General features: G+C 42.8%; 1 protein-coding gene across 1 annotated transcript in view; it reads right to left on the bottom strand.

The window, feature by feature from the left end:
• ANKUB1 (ankyrin repeat and ubiquitin domain containing 1) overlaps nucleotides 1–13545 on the bottom strand; it is a 41427-nt gene that overhangs the window by 3558 nt on the left and 24324 nt on the right. Inside the window, exons 5-6 of the mRNA XM_010970394.3 lie at nucleotides 5138–5252; nucleotides 797–1735 (exon numbers count right to left, since the gene is read on the bottom strand). Coding sequence (XP_010968696.2) covers nucleotides 797–1735; nucleotides 5138–5252 — 1054 coding nt within the window. The remainder of the gene's footprint in view (nucleotides 1–796; nucleotides 1736–5137; nucleotides 5253–13545) is intronic.

Below are 13545 nucleotides of genomic sequence, written 5' to 3'. Positions count from 1 at the left end.
AAGGCAACTAACACAATCTAGCCTTATTTCTTCTTTCCTTCTCATTATATTGAGTAAGGGGGGAAGCCATAAACCTATATTTCCACTGTAATATTGGCACCCAATAATACCTCATAAATAGTGGATAGACCTGAGAGCTAACCAGAGTTGTGTTTTCAATCAAATCTGATGACCAATATATAAAACTTTATCTTATGAAATGAATGTGCCTGAAAAGTCTACTTTTGACAAATTTGTTATGTCTTTAAACATTATGATGGGTTGCTTTTTAAACTTAAATATTAACATCAGTTCTATTACCCTATCCAGTATGGGTCTCCCACTGCCTGTATATCTTGTCCAGTAAGTGAACTGAAGTCTTTATGATTCCATTTGTCATTAAATTGTTCTTTTCTTTCCTTCTGTTTGCATTACCATCCAGGCCTCCATGACATTTTTGATGTCTCTCTCCCAGATTTCAAGTTTCCCCCTTCTCCTTTTGATTATAATTAACAATTTCTTTTAGTTAAAAAAGAAAGAAAGAGGAAAAAAAAAGCAGCAGCAGCAAGGGACCTTGTTAATTGATACAACTCTTTTCTCCCTGAAAATTTGAGCAGAGTACTACACGGAATGGCCAATAAAATCAGTTCATTTTGTCCTAGATAGACGGCTAGGATGTGGTCCTTGAAGCTGGGTGCTGATGCACTGGAACAACCTGTATTACACTGCTTGACATGGTAGGGCTTCATGGACCATTCTTCCCCTAGGCCTGCCCTACTAAAGGTTTGCCCTTGTGTGTTTAAAGAGAAAGAATTACCTGGCCACAGCTAAGCAGTAGATGGCGTTCTCCCTTGGAGTCATCCCACTGTGCTCTGAGAAAGACGCCAAAGGGGATCTGAGTAGACAGCCGGCCCTGGGTGTTGCATAGTAAAAAGATGGGTGTGAGTAGCCCACTCTTGAAACCGGAGGGAGGGGGACTTGGGGAAGATACGTATTTTTTATAAGCTTTTCTTTATTCCTAGCTGTGGCGTTAATTTTCTTCAGATTTTTTTGTTGTTTTCGTATTTCCGAGAATGTATTTGAGTCTACCAGAGGAGGAAACTTGAGTGTTTGTCCTCTTGTGTCCTGCTGTGAAATTGTTAAAAGATTGACAGGTTTCCTGCTCACAGTCTGCTCCCTGAGAGGCAGTAGTTTGCCCACCGTGCCTTCTGAGTCCTTGTTTCCAGCCTTATGCCAGCTTTCGGAGGTCATTTTTGGTTTGGTGAAACCATCCACCATCATCACAGTGTCTCCAACTTTTGCCCCAAAGACCCTTGCTCCACAAAGCTGGCTTTTATTGAGGTTGTGACTCTGAGCTCTGAGTATCCACTGTTTTATTTTAATATAAATCCTCATAGGGACTGAGATTTTCAGAAAGGAAACCGTGGACCACATTTTACTCAGTAAATATAATACGCAGTCTTTCTGCTTGTGTTTGAATGCAATAGCCAGGGGAGTTTGCCCCGCTGCATTTTTGCATTCCAGGCACAGCACGCTGCAGTTGACAAAGGCCTTCAGAATCAGCAGTTGGCCCGCTTCTACGGCTGCATGAATGGGGCATTTAGAGACATCTGCGTGCAGAGCTTCGTGGCACCATGCTCGATAGGGGTGCACACCGACCGCCTCGTTGGGCCGCACACCCTGCTTCAGGGCCCATTCCGTGAGCTCAACGTACCCATAAAAGGCAGCGATGTACAGGGCTACCCTTTTCTGATACCTGAATGAATGAAACAAGCAAGAGTAGGGTGTTTAGAAAGTCAGCAAACAGGCAAATGTAGTTACACTAAATGCCCATGAAACATTCCAGTTAAAATCTTTATTTCCTCCAAACTTTTACCTAAAATGTTTTTAGAAAAGGCACATAGTAATATGCACATAGGTTAACCTGCACAGGTCCTGCTTATTATGCACATTATCCTACTGTGCACACGTAAACACTTCAGACTGGTTTCCTTTGTGGTTGTCTTTCTTTCTATTTTTTTTTTTCTTTTTTGGGGTGTAATTAGGTTTGTTTGTTTAATGTAAGCAGGCACTGTGCCACTGAGCTGTAACATCCCCCCAGAGCGGTCTTCTTTCTTATGAATATCAAATGCGCAAGAAAAATATCAAGCTTTATATTAACTGGGAAAGTATTGGGAGAAATCCAGCACGTTTTAGAAATCTGAATGCTCTGTATGTTTGTTTGCTTTGTTTTTTCTAACAGTCCTTATTTTCTGGCTTCTCAAAGTCTCCACTGCTATTTTGATCTAAACCACTAGGTTTTCCCCCACCAGCACTACCACAGTGCCACCGTCTCCTAACTGGTCTCTCACCTCCTCTTATCCCCCTGCGGCCATTTCCTCAAACAGCGCTTAGCTATCTTCTTATTGCCTAAGTTGGAGGTTGCCTGTGCTCTGTTCCAAACCCTCCAATAGCTTCTCACTGCAGTTGAAATTCTAACTCCTCACCTTGGGCTACAAGGTCTCTCCTCACCTGGACCCTGCCCCACTCCTGCCCCAGTTCCCACCACTCCCCTTCTCTTCTGCTGTCCTGCGGCCATACTGGCCTTCCTACTGTCTCTATCCCTCCAATTCCCCATCAGGCATAGGTTGAATGATTGGTGAAGACTGTTCAGAGAAATAAGATTTAGGGAGTCAAAGCTAGACTGGGTTCTGCCAGATGTTGTCCAGGATCCGCTCGGGCAGGGCTGTCTGACCCCACTGTAGAGACAGATGCAAGCTAGCCTAGTATCATCCAAATTCTGCTGCATGTAACTAACTCTCCCAACTCTGATTTCATGCTCACCACGCCATCTTCTCACTTATATGTGGTTTCTCATGTAATTTCCCTGTGTGAGGAAGATGGTCTGCCCAGACATGCAGGTTTCTAGGACCCTCTGACAGTTAGATTATTCACTCATTAGAGTTATACATCACCACACTGGTATTTTGGCTCACATATCAATTTCTTTCGAAATTCGTTAGTCCAAACCAGCATCTCTGAATTTGATAAGATTCCTTGATTTGGGGAGAAGAGCCCCTCCTGGGTGGACTAACTGGTCTCATCCTTAATGTTGTGGGAACTAGAAGTGCTCTTGCTGCTGAGGCTAGTTGATTCTGCCTCCTAGGTGATCTTTTCACAGTCTGTCCTTTGCCCCACCTCTGCTGCCTTAAGCCTAGTTCAGGCTGCCATTATCTCTGTCTCCCTGTCTCTGTCTGCTTCTGTTCCTTACACTGCCACCAGAGCCAACATTCTAAAATGCAGACCTCATCATGGCCTTTCTCTATCTTGAATGTCTTCCCAACACTTAAAAGATAAAGTCAAATTCCTTCATATCCCTACAGGGGCTTGCATAAGCTGGACTCATCTTATCTTTCCAGCCTCTGGCCACTAGCTTCCTCTTCCTCTTCCTCATCTACCATGTAGAGCTTCTCTCAGTTCCTTGAATCCATTTTCTTGTCCCCCAGGGTAAGTTCCATCTTACGTGGCTCCATCTGTTTTGGAACATTTTTATCTTCTCTCTGCCGTTTACCCAAGTACCAACCCTTTAGGTCTCAACCTCAATTCCCTTTCTCAGGATGCTTTTCCTGATCCCCTAAGTCTAGTTAGTTGTCCATACTATACATTTCCATGTCATTTTGGACTATGCCCATGTCATAACACTTTTTACACTGACTGGTAATGGCAACGACACCTGACATTTACATCCTGCTTACCATGTGCCAGGAGGCCCTCTAAGTTCCTTATTTTATTAGGTCATTCAATCTCTAAACTCATTCTATGAGATAGGTACTATTATTATTTCTGTTTTATAGGGATGACTACTTGCTTAGGTTTACACAGCTAAACACTGAGAGTGGGGTTCAACTAGGTAGATGGGCACTGGAGTTTGTCCTCCCAAACATTTTGCACTTCTGCTTCTCCAGGAATTGGTTCCTTGTTTTCTGTTTCCCCATGGGACTATAAGCTTGCTGAAGGCAGGGGCCATGTCTTGTTTATTGCTTGCATAATACATAGTATGTGCTAAATAGATATTTGTTGATTGAATGAAAGAATAAAAGGAGCTTTTCATTCTGATCACTTATATTCTCTGAGCTCTTAGATTTTATTTAAAGGTTAAGTGGAGATGGTTATGTGCATGAGCACTAGAGTTAAAATTGTCAGGATCCAAAACCCATTTGTGCCCTTGCTAGCTGTGTGACATTGGGCTGATATCCTAATATCAGTTTCCTTACCTGTTAAACAAGATAACATAGTATCTACCTCATCAAAGTGTTATAAGTATTAGTTAATAGATATAATACAATGTCTGCTACAAAGTACTCAATAAATATGCACTATTAAAAGTAACAATGCAACAGCTATTTCTTTGGATTCAGAGCATGAAAAGAGAATTATAACTATCCCCAAATAGAAATTTATTTAAAATAATTGAATATCTTATAAAATTGCAGAAGCTGATTTTCCAGTCTGTCACTTCACAGAGCCCTGGGAGCTCCTGGTTAGTGTGTGGGCTTCTGTAAAGTGTGATTAAATCGCCACAAGGTGGCACTGTTCTAAAATACCACTGAATTAAAAAGGCAATGCCACTTAACACAGTTGGGAAACTGCTGACGGCAGAGAGATGTTTAAATATCCACCTGCTTGTCTGAGCCTATCCTTCTCCACTGCCCCAGCCACACAAGTTACACTCCATGTATGGCAAAAGTGTGAATGTTTGTATTAAATGCAATTTGCAAAGTTACAGGATAGCATAGGAAAAGGCAGCCAATGTTTTCAGCCAATCAGTTAGCAGTAATGGTTTTTAAAATAATTAAATATGAGAATGGCAAGGCACTTATTCTGACGGCTTTTTAAAAAGTGCTATTAAAAGTCTAATATCCAAATCAAACTGAAGTCACCCATTTAGACAGTTAGTGTTTCCTGAGGAAAGTCTACCTGAATTACAATCCATCACCAAAAGCTGTCCGCCGTGGTGGCATCCCTGCTGTCTTACTGCAGCAAATATCTCAATAGCAATGTCTAAGGGGAACTCCTGTGGAACAGCACCCCAGCTGTAGCATGAACTACAAATTCAAGCTCCTTGGAAAGTTTAGTAAAAATTACTTTAATTCATTTAGCATTTGCTTTGTCTCCATACTTGAGTACTGGTCTTTCGTTTGATAAGTAGCGTTGGACTTTAAGTTTTTGTCCAAGGAGACAACCCATCAGAAATTCCTTCCATCCATCCCAGACGTCCAAGCGAAGTGTCATGCCTGTGGGTAACGAGAGGTGGTTATGGTTCCAATCCATCACTGTGGTTTGACAATCATAAAACTGCTAATGATAGCTTTCTCCAAACAGAGGCTTGAGCCAGATGCCAAATGAAAAGTAACCTTGGAATAAAGAGGCAGGGATGCTATCTTTAGCTTAGGCCCGTATTGACATGGAAAAGCCTTTTAGCCTCTGTGCATTTTCGTTTTCTTGTCCGCACCATGAGGGCATGCAAAGCTGAACTTTATTCTGTAGCTATTTTAAAATAATCCTATGGCCAGGGTGATCTGAACGTCACCATGAAAACAAAGGCTGTGATGTTGGAAGAGGAAACTAAAGAAACTGAGGCAGGACACACAGGCTTCCTGGGCCTTTAGCTTACGAGTGGGCTGTGGGGGGAGTTGAATGATCCTTTTGCTCGGTCCTTCGCAAAATAGGAGCCATTCTGTGTTACGAACATAAAAGTGATATGTTCATTGCTGCTGGAGGATTTACCACTTGCGCCTCAAAAGTCTAGGCTCTACTGATTCTGTGACTGCATTCCCTTTGTCCTTCAGGCTGGTGTTTTCCCGGCATCTTTCCTCAGCCTTCTGCTCTTCTCCCCTACACGGTCTCTCAGGATGAAACCCGGTCTTCTCCCCATCTGGTCCTCCCTGACCTCTCTCATGTCTAGCCGGCCTCTCTCTCTTCCAGCCACTCTGACCATTTGCCTGTCCTTCAGGCACACCAAATCCACTCCCATTTGAGGCCCTTTATCATTTCTTTTGCTTCAAAGGGTCTTTATCCAGATTTCCTCAGGGCAGGGTCCTTCTTCCTCAGCTTTCACTTCACGCACCATGTCCTCACAGAGGACAGTCTCGGCCGCCACAGCTAAAGCCACCTCTGCCACCACTCCCTCCTCCCCTCCAAGACCCTTGATGACATGGCCTTATTCTAACTTCTTCATAGCCTCTCATCAGTACTTGAAATTGTTTTACTTGTTTGGAGATTTTTTTCATGACCTATTAAAAGGGAAGCACCTTCAGGTCTCACTACCCCTCCTGGCACATGCTTGTTGCCTGACTAACAGGCAACCTGGCTTCATTGGTCCCCCGTGTACCACTCACTCCCAAGTCCAAACCCCAGCCCAGGCCTCTGCTCCAGCTCCAGGTTCCCTCGATGGGGAAATCTCCATCCAAGTGACCCCACTAGGACCCCACTGCCTTGAAAGACAGCTCGCCATCTTTCATCCCCAACCCGCTTTTCCTCCTGCATTCTGTGTCTTAGTTTGTGACCCCACCACCTTCCTTGCTACCAAAGTTAGAAACCTGGGGGTTGCTTCTCCAGCCTTCCTTTTTCTCATGCCCCCTACAGCTATACAAATGCTAAGGCCTGGCAAGTTTATTTCATAAATGTTGAAGAACTCTGTTACTCTGTTTCCTCACCTTTGCATCAACCACCCCGCCCTATTTCAGGCCTAAACAATCTCTCACTTAAATCTACTTTGAGAAGCTTCCGGCAGCCCGCCCAACCCCGCCCCGCCATCTTTATTCAGGTCTCTGCTCAAATGTTGTCTCCTCTTCTGGCTAACTATCTACAATAGCCCCTCCCCACCTTCCCACATCACTCTCTATTCCCTTATCCTGCTTTCTTTTACTTCAGAGCTTTTAGTTCTATTTAAAATTTGGTGTTTTTCTTCTTACCTGATGAAGTTTGCCTTCCCTACTGAAATGCAAGCTTCAAGAGAGTAGGAACCTTGCCACTATCGCTCACAGTGCTTACATTCCCAGATGGTGCCTGGCTCATGATGAGTGCTCGGTAAGTACTTGCTGAATAAAGTTCCACCCTAATCCTCAAACCTGTTCTGGCCATGTGTTGCCCTCCTAACCCTTAGCAGCCCAGCAGGTTGGCCTGCCCTTCTGTGTGTACCCCATGTTGTTTTCTGGCCTTGGATTTCTTCTTTTGCCGTCCCTTCTGACTCCTTCCCCACACCCTCCGACCAGTGCAACCCTGATGCGTCACAACCCTGATGCCACCCTGGCCTCACCCTCTCCAGGAAGCCCTCCTTGACTATACCAGCTTCTCAACTCTCCAAATAGGTTAAAGGACTGCTCAACTGGTTGCCATACTGTACTTTGAAACTCTATTACTGAATATACACAACTTTGGTATGCATGCAACATTGGTTTGCCATGACTCAGCCTTATTTCATGACACTTTTCATTTCCCCCTCTACTGATAACCAATTTTGTTTCTCTACATTTCTCAATTTGAATTCATAAAACTAATGCTTGATAATAATAATAATAATGGAGTGTGAATAGCTAATATTCCTTGGGTGCTTATTATATGCTCTGCATTGTTCTAAGTAATTTACCTGAATAAGCTAATTTAAAATTCACAACAACCCTAAGTGATGGGTTGTATTTTTTTCTCCATTTGACAGCTAAGGAAACTGAGGCACTGTAAGATGAAGTAACTTGCCCAGGTTTTACATAACCAGTAAGCAGTGGAGCTAAAAGTTAGAGCTGGGCAAGCTGGCTCCTGTGCCCATGTTCCTGTCCTCTATGTTCTACTTGTCTCCAAACGGCAATCTAACCAGCTCAGCTCTGAGAGCTGATGTCACTGGGCAGCCTACGGATTGGCTGCCTTTGAATCAATATGCTGGTCCTAGCAGTCACATGCCAAAGTTGTGATAGGATAGTGGTGACATGGCCTATCTACACATATCCCCAGGCTCAGACAGGTCATAATAAATACTTGCAGGTGAGAAGAAGAGAAGGAAGAAATGAAGGAAGGAGGGAGGAAGAAGGAAGAGTGGGAGGGAGGAGGGATATTATAACAGCAGTAATCTTAGAGTCACAGGTTGCTGAAGATAAAAAGATCCTAAAGGACCCGCCCACTCTGTTGTCCCCTTTTATAGATTAGGAGACTGAGCTCAAAGATATGAGAAGTTGCCTGAAGGTACTTAGCAAGCTGAGAGTAGAATTTGTCCTGGAATTTGTGTGTCTAGGACTCTTTCTTTTCTTCTTTTTAAAATTTTATTTCCTTTTTTTAAAAAAATTATTGAAGTGTAGTTGATTTACAATGTTAATTTCAGGTGTACAGCAAAGTGATTCAGTTACACATATACAGACATATATATTTTTTATTTTCAGATTCTTTTCCATTATATGTTACTACAAGAAACTGAATATAGTTCCCTGAGCTATACAGTAGGTTCTTTCCTTTCTTTTTTTAATGGAAGTAGTGGGGATTGAACCCAGGGCCTCTTGCATGCTAAGCATGAGCTCTACCACTGAGCTATCTGACAGCTACTCATCAACCCCACCACACACACTAGAACTTTTTCTAATGCTTAGAAAGCCTCCTTCTTTCAGTTGCTTCTCTTTCTTTTCTCTCTGCTTCCCTGCTCTCTCCCTTCTTACCTCCACTCCACAGGTAGACACACACCCAAGTGTATGTTCTCTCTGCTGACCCCACCCTTCCTGGACATCCGTCCTACCTTACCACCTGTGATCTTGAAATGGGGCTCTTCTTTGATTACTGTTGACTCTGGTTTTTGATTTCTTGACCTTGGCTCACTGTCCTTTGTGGATAGATCCCTATTTAATGTGCTCGTTTACTCCAGAGCCTGATCTGCATTATTGCCTTAACCTACCTCAGTGCTCACAAGTCTGGCCTCAATAGGAAAATTCACTCTTTTTGCTGGAGAATTATAGAATTATTCTGTAGTGGTTCTGCAAATACACTCTGGAAATGCCTTGATAAACATTTTCCAAAATATGAATCATCTTTGACATGATAGATTTCTCTATAGTTCTCTATAGAATAGTTTATAGAGAATAGCTTCTCTAAAGCTTCTTGCCGTATTTAAAGTTGCTTATAAAATACTTGATTCCTACAAATGGCACTGAAACAGAAGACTTTAAGTACTGTTCCAAGTACATTTATTTCGTCTCCTGACTTAAATGACTTGCTATGTTTTTAGTTTATTATGAAAATCACTCAGAGATGAACATTGGACGGTTTTAGCCTGGCACTGTACCCCAGCATCCTTGATCTTCCACATCTGAGGCCACACAGCCCCCATTTGAATGATCAAACCAACCTCAGGCCCATGACAATCTTAATTTCAGCAGGAGGGAATTTGTTAAGATTCCAGGCGAGTAGCTCAGAAGTTTGGTGGGTAGCTGTTAGACATCCTTGTTCTAGTAAGTTGCCCTATTCCTCCTGACCAAGCCCTGACCTTGTTCCTCAGAGCATACGTCCTAGTATCCTATTCTACCTTTTGGGTTTTGGAACTGAGGCCCCATCTCTGTTCTCTGAGCTTGGAACTCAGAGACTTCTTACTCTGAACCTCAATCTCTGGGGTTAGATTTCTGTTACATGTTGACAGAGGCTTCAGTGTCAGCAACCAGCTTGTCTCATTTCCCACCTCCCATGTCATTCATTCATTGATTCATTCACTACCTTGATGCTATGGTTCCCCTACCAGGTCCCTGCTAGATATCCCTGTGGCTCCTCACCCTCTGCCTTCCTCGTTCTTACCAATTGCTGTCTGCAGACTGACCTGCAGTCCTATTCCAGGAACCCCACCAGTAGGACTTATTTGAGGCTAACCTCCTTCTGCTAGATGTCTATAGATGGGGTCTTCCTGGCCCATCTCTTTTTCCCTAGGTGATTGCTTAGTCTCAGGGTCTCAGCTCTGTCCTCAGGGTCTCTAGATCAACCTGTCCACCACTAATGAGCTCTGAAAACTACAAAAAAATATGACATGATTTAAATTCTCATCAGCAGTCGGGCACCTCCATCAAGCCCTGTATTTTATGTAAGCAAATGTAACAGATGTTACAACTATCAATTTCAGTTCCTTGCAATGAAGCAGTCCTAGTTTCTCAAAGATTAAAAGTAACAATGGATGGTTTTTCTCTTACTGCTCAACTTTTGAATAGCCAGAGAATTTCTAAGTAAGTTAACCAGCACCATTTATTGGATAATCCTTCCATCCCAACTGATTTGTAATCCCTCCTTTGTCACTCATTAAATTCCTTCATAAGCTCAAGAATTCTGTTGGAAAATAGAAGTCTGTTTTTAAAATGCTATGTTGCCCCAGAAAATAGAACTAAAATCTATAACTGAAATTAAAGTAAAATTAATGAGACTTAAGCTTCAGGGCCTTTCACTACATGAACTTTCCAATTCTATATTCTTAATTTTTTGAAGAGGACTCCCCCCAAATTGCATATATTTACAAAACCTGGATTCACCCACTCTCTACTTACAAACCCATCTACCATGCCCAAGCGCTGCAGGAAAGCAGGTGCCTGCAAAAGTGCCTGTTCTATGGAATTGTCTTCAAGCTCTCCCCACATGGTCCCTGTATCCCAAGTTTTGGGATTCCTCATATGTACTCTGGGGTCAATACCTGCCTATCTGATTTGGGATTTTTCTTCCTGAATGTGGAAACCTTTCCTCTGGTTTGAGTTTCCCCTAACGGGAATCAAAACAAAGCATTGATCAGACCCTGCTTCTGGAAGAATCTCTCAGATGTGATGTGCTCAGTCTGGCCATGAAAACATGCCGTGAGGCATTCCCAGTGAAAAGTACCAATGGCATCATTCTGTAAAGGAAAGGCATTCATTCCTTCACTCATTTGTTCCAGTACACTTTGTTCCAGAAAGGCCTGATGTCAGTTTATAAGCATATATAAAATATAGACAGAATAACGGGCAGACAAGCACATAGATAAGCAAGAGGAAAGCAAAAGCCAGGGTGGAGATTTAAGAACTAAAAATGGGAGTAAAATGAACATCTATCCCACATAGGTTGATGCAAGAAAAGGGGTGTGTGTTGTGTTGTGTGTGTATATTGGACCTATGTGATGTGTCACTAAACCCCAAGTCACAGAATTACAAAATCCCAAACATTAGTGGATGTTTAGCTTTGATAAATTCATGGTAAGTTAATTATTAAATATTCTACCACCCAAAAGCCCTTCATCCCCTTATTACTTATCTTCGTCTTAATCCCTACAGTCTTTCTATTTAACATCCATTTTATTACAACTGCTCTCTCTGGGCTCACCAATGACCTTTAAGCCAAATTAAAAGGTTTTTCTAAGAAACTGTCTTTGGCCTTCTAGCAGCATCCTGCAAACAGTCTTTTCTTCATCTGTGACAATACAAAGTCCCGATTCTCCTCCAGACTCTGATGGCGTTTCGTGTCTCGTTTTCTGACTCCTCTTCTCTACTTACGCTGACTTCAGCACATACTGAGCACGGGCCCTTGGCCCTTGACACGTTCCTCTCTGTATTTACTTTCTAAGGAAAACACCTCTCATAGGGCTCTACCCCCAACTCCATGGGCAGGACGCCTACAGCAACATCTGCGAACTCCACCCATCATTCAAGCCCTAGCTCCGTATTTGTCAGGAGAAGAATTAGAAGACCTCAGCTGTACTTACAGCTTTGCCATTAACTAGCTGAGTAATTTTCAGAGAAAAAAGTATTCTCTGAGTTTCTTTATAGCTAAAGTTTAGGACCCAAAGCTTAAGCTCCCTTTCCCAATTTCACCAGTGCTGTCCTAGTGTCAGAGCCTTGGTGTTCCCCTCTTCTTAGATGTGGTCCAGCACAACATTCTGTCTCTTCCTCATGAGTTTCTCAGACTTGTCTCTTCATTGCTAGGGGAATTAGTTAATACTGGGATTATCAAAAGCTCCAGTTAACGTATCACCCTGCTTCCAGTCTCTCCCACTCCTTTCTGTATTTCATGCTGCATGCCACCAGATTAAAGTTCTGTTGAAACACCACTGTCCCAGAACATACTTGCCCTGGTTGTGAACACATTAAGCCCATGCTCTGTTGCCTCAATCCTAAGACCCTCCTCAACCTGACCTCAGCTGTGATTCCCATTGGTCCTAGCAAAGATCTGCCACTCTTTGGAACTGTCTCCTGCTTCTTGTCTTCAAGATTAAGCCCAGGTTCATGAACCTGTGGTTTATTCTTTTCTCTGGCCCTGAAGCCTGGAATGTCTTCCCTTCCTCCTCTCAGATAATCCATATTTCTCCCATCTTTGTGTGCTCAGGCCCAACATTCTCTTAAATACCTTCCCTTGAGCCCTTCAGCCTACGCTGAGCTGCCTTAGTGGATTATAACTGAGTAAATGTGCATGTCTCATTTTTACCAGTTTACTATAAACGTCCAGAGTGTAGAAGCAGTCTTGTATGTTACTGTAGAAGCTAATATGTGCAGTGACTATTTGAGCCACTTAAATCTTTGATTTTCAGTCTGAACTTGACTACTTCTCCAAAACCTTCTGATTTTCCACTGACTTTGGAAAGGGGTCAAGGTTCAACTCCCGACAGCATCAGAGATGACTTGTTGACTGGCAAGAGGTGAAGCTGGAAGAGAGGCTGATCAGAGACTCCTTTATTCTGTAGTTTAAAAAGGTGAGCTGGCTACTTATAGACTGTGAGGGATGCTTTAGGCAAAGGTTTGAAGCAGGCCAAAGGCTCTTCCTCCTTTTCCTCTGAGGCCCCTCTTTCCTTGCCCCTCCTCCCATTCCCTGTATCCTCATAGTGGCCAAAGCCGTCTACCCTGGTCACGCTCGAGCCTCTAACTTGACATTGAAAACCCTCCTTCCAAGAAGGTCATTTTAAGGGTGTTATTAACCCTAAACACACCTTGAGCAAGTCATATAACCATTCAGAATCTTTCTGCTTTCTTTGAATTTGTAAAAATTTGGGGTGGGGCCAGGCCATTTCTAATTCTCTTTGAGCTCTAAAATGTCACATCATGATCTGAGTGGCGTAAGTCTGAAGAACAGTCACCCAAAGGAGTTTTCTCATTTATCCTTTCATATCTCCTTAAATAACTAGATTATATAAGTTATTTGGGTTTCAGTGCCACTTGTGTGCCCTTGCTCAAATCAACTGCCACCATGTTCTGGGCGAGGCTGATCGCCCAGCAAGCACGCAGGGCAGACACATGCTTTACAGGAAGGTGCTCTGAGGACAAATCCTAGAATGTTGCTTCCTCTGATCAAAAACAGGGTGATAACTGATGTCAAAGTTTTGAGAGCCTCAATTAAAAATAACGTGAAAGAATAAGCAAATATAATAAGAGGTAACAATAAATGCAAATTTAGCAGTTATAAAAAGCAAAACTGCTTAACTCAACAATGTCTACAAGGCCCTATTATAAGTTGGAAAAATTCAAATTCCACCCAACCAATGTTACAGCACAATGTTACCTAAAGATGTGCTAATTGTCAGCAGAGATTTATTCACCTCAAGCAAGAATCTCTAGGGGGAGG

This window comes from Camelus bactrianus, chromosome 1 (genome assembly GCF_048773025.1).
Source record: "Camelus bactrianus isolate YW-2024 breed Bactrian camel chromosome 1, ASM4877302v1, whole genome shotgun sequence".
Taxonomy (NCBI): Eukaryota; Metazoa; Chordata; class Mammalia; order Artiodactyla; family Camelidae; genus Camelus; species Camelus bactrianus.
This window is presented reverse-complemented; position numbering and strand designations above follow the sequence as displayed.